The sequence below is a fragment of the Eurypyga helias genome, unplaced genomic scaffold, assembly GCF_000690775.1.
Source record: "Eurypyga helias isolate BGI_N326 unplaced genomic scaffold, ASM69077v1 scaffold12294, whole genome shotgun sequence".
Taxonomy (NCBI): Eukaryota; Metazoa; Chordata; class Aves; order Eurypygiformes; family Eurypygidae; genus Eurypyga; species Eurypyga helias.
The window spans coordinates 21,407-36,480 of NW_010246858.1; the positions used below are offsets into that span (position 1 = coordinate 21,407).

Below are 15,074 nucleotides of genomic sequence, written 5' to 3' on the forward strand. Positions count from 1 at the left end.
AGGCTTATTCTCTGGCAGTTACATTTTGTTTTCTGTCCTGTGCTGGTTGCTATAGCGCTGTCTCTCAACTTGTTAAAGGAAGAAAAAACCCAACAAACAACTAACTGAGAATGAAGGGTCTTAGGGCTTCCTGGTGTGTGTCACCTTAAAACTTTCTATGGAAATTTTTATTTCCAGAAGAATCTGTTTAATTGTAAGGCTGTGTTCTTCAGCCCAAGACTTTACTATAGAAGGCAATTGTCACCTTTTAAAAGGCACTTGATACCACTTAAATAAATTTGAAGTATACTGAAATAGTCTGTAGTGAAGAACAACTACTGAGAGAAGCTTCTATTTGGGCAGCTGTGGTGCATCAGTTGGGGACCCTGGGGTCTGTTGCTGCTGCTGACAGTTGTTGTCAGACTGTCATGATATATTGCTTTTTGGTCAAAATGCCCTGAGGGATTCTGGGTACCAGCCAGTAAGTACCAATTTTTGGCAAACATTTCATAACAGTCTGAAATAATGATGTATATTAATTAGAAACTTAAAACTGTAGCTGATGTGTTTGTGCTCCTAAACAGGGTGTGTTCTACCTCACTGGAAGGGAAATAGTGGAATCCTGATTGTGACAGCCATTAGTTCTGGGATGGTAATTTGACTTTGCAATATCAATTTTCCTCATCTAGGAAATGGCAGTAGAAAGAATATTTTTGTAAGGATATGGTAAATATTTTGGTAGGGTTAGCAGTCCTTTGACTCAGTAAGCAGCCTTGGTTGAACTCAAGTAATTCACAAAGGCAGTGTAGGAAAACATGAGGTGGTACTTAAGGGAAAACAAACAGCAGAAACCATTCTCTCTCTCAGCTGAAACACTTGGATGCTTTTTTGAACTGACTATTAAATGTGCTGTAGGGGTTTGAGTTGGAGACTTCCTTGTTGCATCTGCTGTTGCAGTCTCCTTGCCTTTCAGCAGTGGCGCTGATTTGGAGTATGCAATCTAGTGAAGAGTGGATTAGTGGGGTTCTAATAGAGCTAATGTTTGTGAAGCACTTTGAAGATATAAAGCTCTAAGTAAGTACTAATGTGGAGGAAAAAACAGACTTAATTACCTTTTTGTCAAGAAGGTATTTTCAGATTTGCTAATGGAGATGTAGAAACATCGTGTATGTGTAAGTCTTGGTGTGCTTTCCCCTCCTACCCTTCATCTTCCCTTACAAAGGTAGAAGCAGAAATTGTATTGAAATTGTCCACATCAGTTTCTGTTTCTTTTCACAGAGAATCATAATCCTTTTGTCTCTGAAATGAAACATCTTTGTTTTGTAGGATTGGAGTGAAGAGGGAGCATGGGGGAATCAAAAATGGTTTTTATGTGAATGTACTTTAATAGCGTATAGGTGAGGACTGAAGGCTGCTTAAAATAGCATTACTGCCAAACAGTGTCTGGGGGGAGTGGGGGTGTTTGGTGTTGGGTGGTGTTTTTGTGTGGTTTTTTTTTTTTTAAATTTTTGAACCAGCTCTCAATGTTGGAGCTTGTTCTGGCTGAATTCTGATGTGCTCAGATCAAAATTCTTAAAGAATGCTCTTTCCGATGACACTTCAGAACATCTGTATTCAGAGGTCAGTTGGAAATGGGAGTAATGGATACATGAAATTAAGTTAATTATAGAGATATTAATGGAGTAACTTGGAGTAAAGCAGTGTCATTCAAGAAAATGAGTTTTTTTGGAGAAGTAGGATTTTGTTTTCAGCATTTTCTGTTAAAATTCCATCCACATATGGCACATACGTGTGCCCATGCAGCAACATGATAAGGTTGTGATGGTAAAAGTATAAAAAAGGGGAGGGGAATATCAATGTAGCTTTAAAGACAAGCTGTTATTTTTTTACGATACCTGCACCTTCAGGACTTCAGTGACTCTCTGCTCGCAGGACGAATGTTCTGCATGTTGAGGTGTAGGTATATTTTAATATCTCAGTTGTGAGATGCTCTGCACAGATTATCCAGTGGTGATCTCGGCTACTTTAAACAAAGCCAGGAAATAAAAGCATAGGGTGAATTCTGCAGTAGCATGCAGGAAACCACCAGCTTGCTCTCTGTTATTGTCCTTAACTGAATTGTAAAGGTAACTTGCCTAGTTATCCCGAAGTGGTAAGTAGGTAATATTTGGCTTGATTAGGACTTTAGGCTGTGAAGTTACTAGGGGAGTTACTGAGAATAGGAGGGAGACTGAGAGAAATGGTGGGGAGGGAGGGATGGATATCAGTTTAACAGGTTACAGGAAGGTTTGAGAAGATTCCTCCTCAGCTGAGGTTGATGTGGCAGTGTACTAGCAGTCATTCTCAGGAAACTTAAGGAGTTGGAGAATGTACAGATGTATTAATTTAAGAAAGAATACTGAAAGGCACTCGTGGAGTTTCTTGTGAAGTCTGTAAAACGGTGTTTGTAGGGGCAACCAGCGACTCAGAGCTGTGGTTGGTTGTTTTCCTTCTTCCTTTTCTCTGCTCCCCTGCGAAGAGCTTCCGTATGGGTTTGATTCACCCCTCCACCCCCCGCATTAGGGTTTCTAACTTTATTTCTTGTGACTTTCACATGCATTGATACTCCCTAAAGCCTTGTAACCTGACTGGAGCTATGACGATAAATGTTAGGAAGCAGTTTCTGAGCATGACGAGCTAGGAGGAAATTGGAGCTGTGTTTGAGTACACGAAGTGTTCGTTTTGCCTTTTGTTGGAAGAAGCAGCACGTTTTCAGGAGACGCTGTGGGTACCGTGTGGAAAACTGTTGCCCTTCCCTCGAGTTTAAGGACAGCACCGTTTTTACTGTGAAACAACAGTATCCTGTTGTGCATAAACCGACTCTCCGAGGCGCAACAAAGGAGCGAAATGAAAACCCGAAGTGGTGTGCGTCGTTTTGCCGTTTAACACTGAAATTTGGAACTGGAATTAGTGACGGCTTTATAATGTTTGGAGTTTGTAGAATGAATTGTACCTCGGCAGATCTGCTCTCCCTGCCCTACCATAGCCTGCTTGCAGCTTGGATGCCAGAGCTCGCAAAATGATGTCGGCAACAACTGTGGCTGCGCTCTTCCTTCGTTATTTTGTTGGAAACTTCTCCCCTGCTGAGTGGGGGAGAAAAGAGTTCTAATTTTGGAGGGTTTTTTGTTTGGGTTATTTTTTTCTGGATTAAGTTTTTGCATGATGACTTTGAAGTTTCCTTGCTACTTCTTAGGACAAGTTTTGCAGGGTAATGAGTTGAAATGCTTCTGTTATCATGCTGATGTGTCTCTTTGTCTTGGTTTATTTGAATTCCATCAGATTATGTTGCAATTGTCTGCCCTTTATCTGTGTGATAATGTGGTGTTTACAGGAGACATAGGTAATTGCATTTAAAGTGTATTTAAAGCATATGTGCTTTAATTTTTAAACTTTGCCTCACTTATCCTAAGCTTCCAAACTGTATTGTGTCACTGGGAACCAAGAACACAATCCACTTTCACCTTAAACCAGTATGATTTTAAAATAAAATTCAATTTGAAAATCAGTCCTTACCTATATGCATGAGGATTAAAGTTTTCATCAGGTTTCCATATAGGAATTTAGTGGTGTTTGTTAACCGTGTGACTTCACTTGAACTTCAAATCCTCGATAAGATGCTTAACTCCATCATCACTGTATTTTGGAAGTTAACTTCCCTGGGGTTCCTGAGCCGTGTGTTCTTTCATCTGCAGGGAGTATTCTGTCCAGAGTTGGACTGCTGAAGCAGTTGTGCTGTGTGGTTGTCACTGAATCGCAATAATTCACTCCTGTGTCTGGTTCCTGGCTTTTTTTGTCCTAAAACACAACTAAAGCTGAAGGGCAGATCAGATACCAGCGCAGGCTCGATGCAGCCCGCAGTCTGCTCGGCATCAGTCGGAGCCAGCCGTTGAGTGGCTCCTCACGGTGTTCACCTCATGGCCTGCTCTGAGTTACTGTAACAAACGATGTGCTGCATTTTCTCTTCCTCCTTGAACGGTTTGTGGGCTCTCTCATCCTTGAATGGTTTTAGGTCCCTAATTTTAAAACTGCTGGTGGGCAGAGCTGTGCATTTACCACTAGCCACCTTTCTTCTCGTGGTGGTGCCTGCCGTGGTGGCTGCTCTCTGAGACTGGGGAGTGAGAGTCAGTGAACCACTTAATCTCTGTTTTCATAGATTGAACAGTCTCTGCTAGTTCCAGAAACCCTTCCCTTCCCCGCCCCTTTACTGGCTCCTGTCTTGCCATCTATCTGCTGGTGGAGGGAAGAAACCTCTTGGAAAGGACGTTGAAGATGTATCCAGTAACTGCCCCTGCGGAGGGTGGGTTTTAATGGGGTTGCTCAGAAGCTGGGAGGTTGTCACCTCGTGCCCTGGGTCTCTCTTTGTTCCTTACTCAGGAACGCAAAACTTGCCAAGAAATGCAAGCATTGCGTGTGATCCTGGGCATTGGTGGGGTCTGATTTTATTTTGGAGGGAAACGGTGTTGCGTTCATATGCTGGTTTTAGGCTGCAGTAGCTCATGGAGTGTCTTTTCCATTTGACCTTGCAAAAAATGCACTAGTACCTCCTATTTTGACTGACTTAATTGAGTCTGTTTCCCTTGACTCCTGGGTTTTGGTTTTTCCCCTTCCCTGGGACTGAGCAGGTGTTTGATGCCACCCTCCTTTGAGAGGAGGATTTATTTTCTGTTCAGTAGTTTGTGAAGTACTTTGAAGGTTCTCGACTTTCATTCTTCTGTTACTGAGGTGGTGAGCCTAATTCAGTGTCCCATGTGCATAGCACCTTCTTACTTCTAAACATCTGTTCCTGTCCTGTGGGAGTTTGTTAGGCTGGCAGACACTTGGAGATAACTTGTAGCTAATATAACTGAATATTGTTGTTCCTATACAGCTCCTTTTAAAAAGGAAAAAAAGGAGTTGTTTTTCAGATGGAACTGGCTATGAAGATGTACCACTTCTGCGGTGTCCTGGCAGGCATCTGCTTTTTTTGCCTTTCTGCTCTAGTCCTGCCCTTTAATTAAAATTGGTAAAATATATTTCACATAAACCACTGAATTGATTTGGATGAAATATAAAATGTTGTAATAGTTCCACTTGCAGGGGTTTATCTCTCTTTTTGTGACAAAACAAGCGTTAGAAGACCTGCAAAACTGGGAAGTCTCAGAAGCATGGTCTTGGGAAGCAGATTTCCTAGAGTTGCTAACGAGGAACTATGTACAGTACTGTGAAAGCAACGTTGAATTCAGAGTTATATGGAGATGTTTATTGCTGGGATGCTTTTTGCTGCACGGGACTGTTTATTTTTTTTATAAAACACTGGACTGAGAGAAGCTCGTAGTGGAGCATCTGGCACTCAACATCGATACTTCCTTTAATAATGACTTAAGCTTTGGGGTTTTTAAAAAATTTTTGTATCTTTTGTGTGTAGGTATAGGATTTAATTTTTAGTTACTTGATTGGCTTCATTATTGATCATGAGGATAAGATCCAATTAAAAAAAACCCTCACAAAACAACACTTCTCAGAGCTGTTGTAATTGTTCTTGCTTTTAAATAAGTGATTTGTTGATTAATATTAACTATAAATCTGAAAATATTCTGCTATATTATTAGCTATAAATCTGACAATATTCTGCTTAGTGGATTTGTGACAGGACAACCTAGAGATCACTTCATTAAAATTAATGTATGATCAGAAATACTTTTACAGGTTTAAAATACATATGATAAAATGTTAAGTTACAGTTTGTCTTGCACAAAGTAGTGTTTTTAAGTTTCCTTCAGACCTCAGAATATGAAGTGTCAGTCTAAAGAGATTGAAAACTCTCACTGTCTGTTTTGTAACTGATTAATCTTTGGGGTTTGTCTCTAATGCTGGAATAATTTGTAAATGCTCCAAGGGAACATGCCTTTAGCATTTTCTTGCTATTGAGATAAAAGGGATTTTTGATTACTTCATTAATGAATATTTGGAAAGAAATGCCTTAAAATTAGTGAGAAAGCCATCAACTTATTTGAAGTTCTGTACTTAAGAATCTTTTTTTCTCTTCCCCTAGTGAGCACTTGTCCTGCTCGTTCACGTTCTTCTTGCATGGGGACAGCAATGTTTGCACCAGTGTGGAGATCAGCCAGCATCAGCCCGTGTACCTGCTTAGCGAGGAACACCTCACTCTGGCCCAGCAGTCCAACAGCCCCTTTCAAGGTAAGTTGTGCCCCTCAGTGGAGTATGGACACGAGCAAATCCTTTGAGGTGCTCAGGATGAGGACATGTGCCAAAGACTGGAAGTGGGAGCAGAGGCGTTTTCTTTGCACTGATTACACGTTCCCCCCAAAATGTCCCCTGTCTTGATGTAGTCGGATGGCAGTTGGTGTGTCTCAGCTCTTCTGCAGGTGGATCACTTCCATTTTGCTCTTGGCTTGTAGCCAAATAACTTGTCTTTATGACACAACTGAATTTCCAAGTGCTTTCCTGTCGGTGACTTAAATATTTTGCTTTGTCAACATGCTTTATAACCCCCACATATCTCCATCAACCCCTCTTTTGGAAACCTGTTTCTGACCCAACATATTTAACCTGTTCACTCCCTCTACCCCTTTTCTTCTGGCTTTTTCTTGCCTGCAAATTCCTTCGGTTCCACCAGCAGATGCAGGCTATGCTCTCGGAGATAGAGGAGTGATGGGGCCTGAGTCTGGTTAGTGGGCTGTTTGATCATTCCCTGTCTTAGACAGCCTTGTGTTGGCTTTGAAATCAGTTCTCCTGCATGACCACGTGCTGCCCCTGTTTTATTAATGCTCAGTGTCCAAACTTGCTTTTTTTGCATTCATGCAATTTAACAGCAGCTATACTTTCCTCCTATGGACAAGACTAAACACAAAACAGATTACTTCCCTGTGCATACATTGCTGTTGTAGCTGTACCAAGCAGAATGGAAGGATGAGGAAACACCTTAACTCTGTCAGAATGTGAAGTAGTGTTTCTTTATCCCACCTGTTTGTTAGAGACTCCGTGCTAGCCAAGAGGAAAACTTGATTGTTGCTTGTTTAAATAAATGAATTTGTAAATGTTATTGTGGTGCCCTGATTCTTAGAGAACACATAGATTTAACAAATCATTTTACCAAAAAATAGTCAGTACGTATTGTCAAGAACTTGTGCAGAATAGTAAAATGTGATCAGGGTGCATCTTGACTTGCTGATGGTACGTTGTTTATTTGGTGTGGCTGAAGTAACGGCGATGCTATTTCAGTGGGGAAGAGTCAATTTTGTTTAGATATGTTGTCCAATGTCTTTTTATTTCTCTCTTTAGTTATTCTAAGTCCCTTTGGATTAAATGGCACGCTCACAGGGCAATCATTCAAGCTTTCTGATTCATCGACAAAAAAGCTTATTGGTGAATGGAAACAATTCTATCCTGTCACATCTAACCTGAAGGAGGGATCTGAGGAAAAACAGGAAGATATGGACTGGGAGGATGATTCTTTAGCTGCTGTTGAAGTCCTTGTTGGTGAGTTCTCTGGTTACCTTTTAACGACTGAAATGAACTGGCTGGTTAGGTCTGCAAAATTCTGAATGCAAAAGTGACCCCACTTCATTCTTTTTGCAGCAGATGTTGGTGCTCTGTTTTTCTGTTTAATGCTCAGGACTATCTAAAATTAGTTACTGCTTCAAGTTGGTTTAAGAGTAGGTGGTGTTTTTTCTTTATGTAAGCAAGATTGTTTCTAAACTGACATCTGAGATGCATCAAAAGCATGTTACGCTCTTTCAGACGCTGTGCAAATTCAAAGAGAACAGTCGTGCCTTTCAGGGATGTCTTCAAACCCACAGTCCTGGAGAACTTTTAAATGTACTCAGGCACTGCATTTATCCTAAAATCTAAGCCCCTGGGGTGCAGTAGTTTGTTCCTCTGCTGTGGGCTATTGACCTTTGATTTGTCAACTGGTGTAATCATTCCTTTGTAACGAGTGTCGCAAGCTGGTATTGCAGCGATAACTGGAGACCCCGATGGTGATGGGAATATTACCAGTTTTATGTGATACTAAAAAGTGTGTTCTCGGTTGCCTTTATAAAACAAAATGATAGAGGCAGGTAGTAGCATGTAGATACCAGGGCTGTCTCTGCCTGTATATAAAAGGCCCTTTTTAGTCATTCACCCAAATCTTCTGTATAAAGCAATTCATAAAGTAACGTTGAGGGTGACAGCAGACTTTTTGCCCAAGGATAATGCTTTAGTAGGTAGAAGGGGTAGGCAAATGCATGAGGGACTAGTAAAATGACCTATTTGTTGATGGTTTTAAATGCAAATTTTTAGTAAACAGCTGTAAAATCGACTTGCTTTTATTTTCAGCTGGCGTGCGAATGGTATACCCAGCATGCTTTGTGCTAGTTCCTCAGACAGACATCCCTGCCCCTAGCACTGTAGGGGCATCGCACTGTTCAACTACTTGCTTGGGTGTCCACCAAGTGCCTGCTTCCACAAGAGATCCTGCCATGTCGTCAGTAACTCTGACTCCACCAACGTCCCCAGAGGAGGTTCAAACAGGTATAATAATTAGCTTCTGCACGTGGCAAATCATTATGATGGTTTCTTTAAACCTCCCAGTGTTTGGAAAGGATTCAGTGTTCTCTGTACAACTGACTTGGTATCAAAAACGGTATTTCTTTAGTCATAAGTCTGTTGTAATAAAGCCAGTTGTTATTGTTCAGTTGTGGGCCAAATGAACTTGAGCACTCTTGCAAGGTGCTGAAATGGGGACTGCTTTTGTACCTGGCGTTGCTCTCCAGCACTCTGGTTTTCTGTGGTCCAGCTTTTGGTTCTGTTTTTTCCCCTCGGTGTGTTTGTGCATTCTGGCAGAGCTTTATAAACCTCATTGTGCATCTCGGTCGTTAGAGAGCAAGGGGATGTTTTCTGCCTTGTCCACAGTCCAAGGAAGACCCTTTTTTAGTTAAGTTGGGTGTTTTGTTTTTTTTTTTTTTTATAATACTGTTAGATTTGCTATCAGGTGGCTTTGCTCAAGTTTTCCTGATGAACGAGCAATGTTGTTCTCTTTTTCAGCTCTACAGGTTCTTGGAAGATAAAGAATACCCAGCCCAGTTGTAACATAAACATATATGGTGCTTTTTCTTTTATTTAGGAGAGGGAACCATGTTACACCGATCAGCTAATGTACCTACATTTTCTGTTTATTTTTATTTCCTAACACTGAGTTAGGAAGATGCTTTGTATCCTAGGATATTCCTGGGGTGGTTGAATTGGGGTAATAATGTGTGTATTGCCTCGTTGCCTAAAACTGTGTCCTCTGGTGCTGCTTTTCAGTTGATGCTCAGTCTGCCCAGAAATGGATGAAGTTTTCTTCAGTTTCTGATGGGTTAATCTCTGACAGTACTAGCCATCATGGTGGAAAAATACCTAGGAAGCTAGCCAATCAAGTGGTGGACAGAGTTTGGCAAGAATGCAATATGAACAGAGCCCAGAACAAGTATGTATGCATTTTGTGAAGCTACAACCCGCCCTGGTGTTGTGTGTGCTTGTCGTAGAAAACAATTCTGTTCAAGATGCTGTGACTGCTAGTAGAAGGTCCTTTACTCTCAATAATAAAACATTTTAAATAATTTATTTTTCACGAGTGTTTTGTTTAGTTTTCAGTTTAATATGTTAGTAAAAGGCTGTAATTTCTCTGCTGAATCCTGTGTCACACAATTGCTCCTGAGGTTTGACAGGAGGTAAGGAAAGAACATATGTTGATCGCAAATAACTCTCCCAATATTGAATCGTAGGAGGAAGTATTCTGCTACGTCAAATGGCCTGTGTGATGAAGAGATAGCTGAAAAGATAGCGTGCTGGGATTTTGTTGAAGCCACGCAGAGGACAAATTGCAATTGTTCAAGGTACAGTACTTGGCTAACCCACAGTCCAATGATGTACGTTGGGACTGAAGTGCTCGGGAGAGAGCTCGTGATGACTCCTTTAGGAGTAGTTAAGCAATAGCTGCTTGTAGGAGAGCTGTAACAAAATTTGTCTCTCATCCTAAATGTCATTGTAGGTCTTGAAACTCTGCCCAATAAGATAATGCAGAGGTTTTACTCATGTGAATCATCTGAGTGGACCTACTGGCTGCTCAGTGACCATTCCGGAGTCTTGGGCTGGGATTCCTGTGGCCTGTATATGGGCAACTTTCTTGGGCTGCAGTGGAAAGGGAATGCCTGTTTCTTGAGGAACTCAGAACCTCTTCTAGAGCACTGTGGCATTAGCCTTGAAGGAACAAAGCTGTTAATCAACAGCAAGACAATTGTAGCACTGTGTCTTGATGAATATGAAAAAGAAGCCCCAACCTGCTTTACTTTTGGGGAAGTATGGCATTCCATGGGTGGTTGTATATAAACCTGCTTGTTCTGCGGGTTGGTAGTCGGTATATGTGGGTTGTATTGTCTGGGAGGGGGAAGAATAGAAACGCAAAGCAAAAGTCTGAATGTAACTTCCAGTTCTTGTTGTGACTTTTTGTCTTGAAACTGTGCAGTGACACAGACTGTTAATGCAGTTGTTTAAAATAAATGGAAACATTAATTTCAATGAATTCTCAATTGCTGTACTTAAAGCTGAACATTAATCTTCAGGTGACTGAAGTGTTGCAAAGGTTTAAATGCTTTCTCTGATTTAAATGTTACACTGACTACTTTGCAATGAATATTGGAATCTTAAAAAAAATGAATGTCTGGAGGATGTAGCATTTGGAAAGAAATGCATTTTTTCCTCCTCTACTGAAATGATTGGTTTAAGTTCTGTAGAAATAGGTGTGCCCTGAGAAGAGCGGGGAGATGGAGGAGGATTAAATATTCTGTTACAGGATAATTTAGGTAGGATAGCACTAGTTAAGAGAAAACAATCAATTAACTGAGGTGTGTATTAGGAACACGCAGTTGCCAAAAGAGAAGTTGTGAAGACTTAAACCCCCTTATTCTCTGTATTTTGAATTCTAAGTGGTAAAAAATGTGTATGTGTAGAAGAGCTTAAAGTAAAAATAGGTTTTTGATCTCTTAGCTTTTTATTCCTGCCTCATCCTGGTGTTTAATACAAGTTGCATGCTTCCTAACTTTCCTAATGGAAGAGTGGCAAAGAATACTCAGGCACAAAAGATGTACATGCAGTTCAATAGCTTCATCGTAAACTTTCGCTCTAGACTTCAGTATTTCCTGTCTCCCATTCTGTCAGGTCATCTAGAAGGTTGGCATCTTGAACATCAAGATCAGATATTTAAGCTCAAGTGCATGGAAAAAACCTAGCTGTAGTCCTGCAGTTGAGACATTGAGGTCGTGGTTGGGGTTTTTTCACCTTCTTAATTTGTAGATAAATAACTACAAAAGCTTTTAAAATGGCTTTTGTAGGACTGAGCTTGCTTCATTTTCCACTCCTTAGCCTGTAGGAGGCTTGGACAGCACTATGGGTTAGTGCTGATGCTTGAATTGAAGTCATTCACTAATTCATCTGTTGTTCTACTGATTCATCAGTGTTGGCAGAAGCTAAAAGCGCCAACGTGTTCACGTGACTATTTCTGTTAAAACCAGTTATAAAATACTGTCTTCAGTTATGAGGGTTATGTGTGTTTGATTCATGGGACAGCTTTTCTGGGTTTTTTCAAATGGTATTCTAAAACCGTCAATATTACTCAAGTCACTGAATGGTTATGGTCGGAAAGAGGCAGCTTCACTTCAGAATGGTATCAGTTTCAGATTTCTACAATCGGCTGTTTAATGGCTTAGAAGCGGGTTCTTCTCCAGTGAAAAAGAACATGATAGACATATTTGAAAGATTAATGTGAAGTATTTTCCCCTGTGTTAATTCTGCAGGCACAAGAATCTCAAACCAAGAAATTCAGGTCAACAGGGGCAGGCACCACCTGTGGGCCAACAACAGCAAGTGGCTCCAAAGCACAAGACAAATGAGAAGCAAGACAAAGGGGATAAGCCACAGAAACGCCCTTTGACTCCTTTTCATCATCGTGTATCTATCAGTGATGATGTTGCCATGGAGGCAGAATCAGCGAGTCAGAGGCTTGTGATGACTGCACCAGACAGTCAAGTGAGATTTTCAACTATCCGAACTAATGATGTAGCAAAGACTCCTCAGATGCATAATGCTGAAATGGTAAATTCACCTCAGCCACCACCACTTAGTCCTCACCCTTGTGACGTAGTTGATGAAGGGGTAGCTAAAGCTCCTTCTACTCCTCAGAGTCAACACTTCTACCAGATGCCGACACCAGACCCCTTGGTTCCCACAAAAACAATGGAAGACAGACTTGATGGCTTGTCTCAGCCTTTTCCAGCTCAATTTCCTGAAGTTATAGAGCCTACAATGTATGTGGGTACTGCAGTGCGTTTGGAGGAAAATGAAGTTGATACTCCTTGGAATTATTACCAGCTTCCAAAGAAAAAGGACGTGGAATTCTTACCACCTCAGCTTCCATATGATAAGCTGCGAGATGATCCAGTAATACCTGCTGGACAGGAAAACGTAACATCAGTTACAGAGTAAGTAGTGCTAATACTGTAGTAATGGCGTGAGAAAGCGGGGCAGCTGGAAGGCCAAAGGCAGTAGTTTCTCATCGCGCTTTAGCGACAGGCTGGCTTATAACGTTGTTCTCAACTCGAGCAGTAATGCTGTGGGTGAGCGTAACTCTGTGCTGTCCACTTCAAGAAGGTAATACTTGTGAAATGTGGGCACAATGCACAGTCTTACACGTAATAAAGAGTTTTTCTTATTAGAGCTGTGACTTAGCAAACCACAATCAAGTTTAGTTTTCTACTGTAAAATTAACCTGTAGCCCAATTATGCTGGTTTGGAACTTAATGTGTCATGTCTTCCCCTCTCTCTCCCCCTCCCCTCAAACCAACCAACCAGCAAACCCCCAAAGCCAAAACCTTTCTTGTTTTAATACTTCCTCTTCATCATTCGAAGTAGACATGGGTGGTCTTGACTGCAGGCTGAGCCTGGTAAAGATGGTTCCTTCTCCCTCTGTTCTGCCCTTGTCTGCAGTCAGAAGAGCTCTTAGGTTTTGAAATCTGGTATTTAAATGGCCAATGGGAACAGTGAGGAAGCTAACCTGGTTTCCTGGAGGATGTTACCTTTAATGTAGGCTGAGCTGCTTTCCAGTGTCAGAAACTTCTCTTGGGAATAAAGACCATAAACCAGCATTCTCGCACACGGTGCCTTCTTGCTGTGCTGTGCTTCAGAAGTCTTCGGGGTTTGGGGTTCTTGTTCAAAGAAGGCACGTGACTGGGGTGTCTGCTGTTACTGCTCTCGGACTGCAGATCTCACGGGGAACCTCGTTCGTTACACAGCGCTTGTCCGGCCTGAAGAAAGACGGAGGCAGTCAGACTAGATCCCTGTTAGGAACTTTGAGTTACGGAAAATGTATTTGAGAACATGTATGTGTTTATTTTTGAGTTAAGTTAAATAAGGTATGTGTCATCGGCAGTTATTTTAAAAATGGCTGTTGTTGAATAGATAAAATTTATTTATGAAAGCTAGTGTTATCTGGCAGGGTTTAAAATACTCTACTTTCCTATCTATTTAAACCAGGATAAAGGAATAGGTCACTCTTGATAATGCTAAAGTTCTAATAAATTACGGAGCTCAGAGGCAATGGAGAAAAAGAATAACACTAAGTTTTAACACCAGAACCACTCTTTGAGCTCTGTCTTACTACAGAATGTATCAACATGGATTTTCTCTACTTAAGGCAATTTTCTCTAGTTAAGACAAAACCAAACTTCCCAAAAAACACCACCACCTAAAAAACCACCCCAAAACCACCACTAAACTGGGGGGGAAGCCAAAACAACCAAAAAAACCCCAAAACCCATAAGAACAAAAAAACTGAAACACCACCACTTGGCCTTCTGGGTTGTGTCTCCTCTGCCGTTGTACTGCGTAAGAAATTCTTCCCGTCAGCCGCCTCCTACACCACTTCCCTGTGAGGACGTGATGCAGGAAAAGGACGGCTGTGGGAAGCAGCAGGTGCCGGCAGGGCTCTGAACAGCACTCTGAACTTAACGGGATTGGGACCTGGATGCAGGGTGACGAGCTTTGCTTAGGGTTGTGGTCGGGGGATAAAACGCATCTCACGTGCCCGGAGTTGCCCCTCTCGACTCACTTTCTGTTGGTTATTTTTGATTCGAACTTAGTTTGCTTGTTGAGGTGAAAGGAGACTCGGTGTGACCCGTGTCGAGCTATTGAGGCGCTTTGTGTGGTGGGGTTTGGGTTTTTTTGGTGAGGTTTATTTATGTTTAGGAACTAGTGTGCTTAATTTGTGGTAGGGTAGTTGGTAGGTGAAGCAGCTGCTCGCAAGCCGGCAACGCTGTGTCGGTTTGGCAGTCACGCTGACTTTGCTGCATAGGAAAGCTGGGTGAGGACACACGCCAGAGCTGGTGGCCTCCTCTCGTGCACGTTTCCTTAGCCATGCTTTCGTGCTCACTCTTTAAGAGTGTTCGTTAGCTAGTGCTGTCTCAGCTCTTTCAAGATGTGTATTTCTAGGATTTTTAGTGCTTTTTTTTTTTTGTCTTGAATTAATTTCAACCAGCCAGACAAAGATGTGTCTGCTTCAAAGTTTTCTGTTCAAGACATCGTCTCTGCTTGTATGGCTTCTAGTTCGATTTAACAACTTACTGAACATAGGTTTGGTTTTGGTTTTCCTTCCAGAATGTTTGACTGTTAACTTCTTGTCTTGGGTGGTCAGAAATACTGGAAGCTGCTGCTTGCTTTCACCCTGTATTTTTCCTGGTGTTTAATTCCTTGTTCCTAGAAAGTTGTTCCCTTTTTTTTTTCCCTGATGGTAATTTTTGCCGGATTTAGAAAAGAGGGAATCCTCAACTCGGTGCCAGTGGTGCTTGATGCAAAGCCGCACCCGTTGCGCTGTTGTCGAGGCAGTCGTGCTGTGGTGTTCTTGCCTAACACAAGACTTCTTGAGTATGGGCAGCCAGCATGGATGGATTTTAGAGTGCTGTGCACTCTGGGGTGTTTCTGTGAACAGCTTGTTTCTAGGAAGCCTTTTGACCGAAGTAAAGCTGTTGTGGTGTCCTTTCTCA

General features: G+C 41.7%; 1 protein-coding gene across 1 annotated transcript in view; it reads left to right on the top strand.

The window, feature by feature from the left end:
• MED13 (mediator complex subunit 13) overlaps positions 1 to 15,074 on the top strand; it is a 54,077-nt gene that overhangs the window by 20,149 nt on the left and 18,854 nt on the right. Inside the window, exons 4-9 of the mRNA XM_010150554.1 lie at positions 6,050 to 6,195; positions 7,300 to 7,497; positions 8,338 to 8,532; positions 9,307 to 9,469; positions 9,768 to 9,878; positions 11,835 to 12,518. Of these exons, the coding sequence (XP_010148856.1) occupies positions 6,050 to 6,195; positions 7,300 to 7,497; positions 8,338 to 8,532; positions 9,307 to 9,469; positions 9,768 to 9,878; positions 11,835 to 12,518 (1,497 nt within the window). The remainder of the gene's footprint in view (positions 1 to 6,049; positions 6,196 to 7,299; positions 7,498 to 8,337; positions 8,533 to 9,306; positions 9,470 to 9,767; positions 9,879 to 11,834; positions 12,519 to 15,074) is intronic.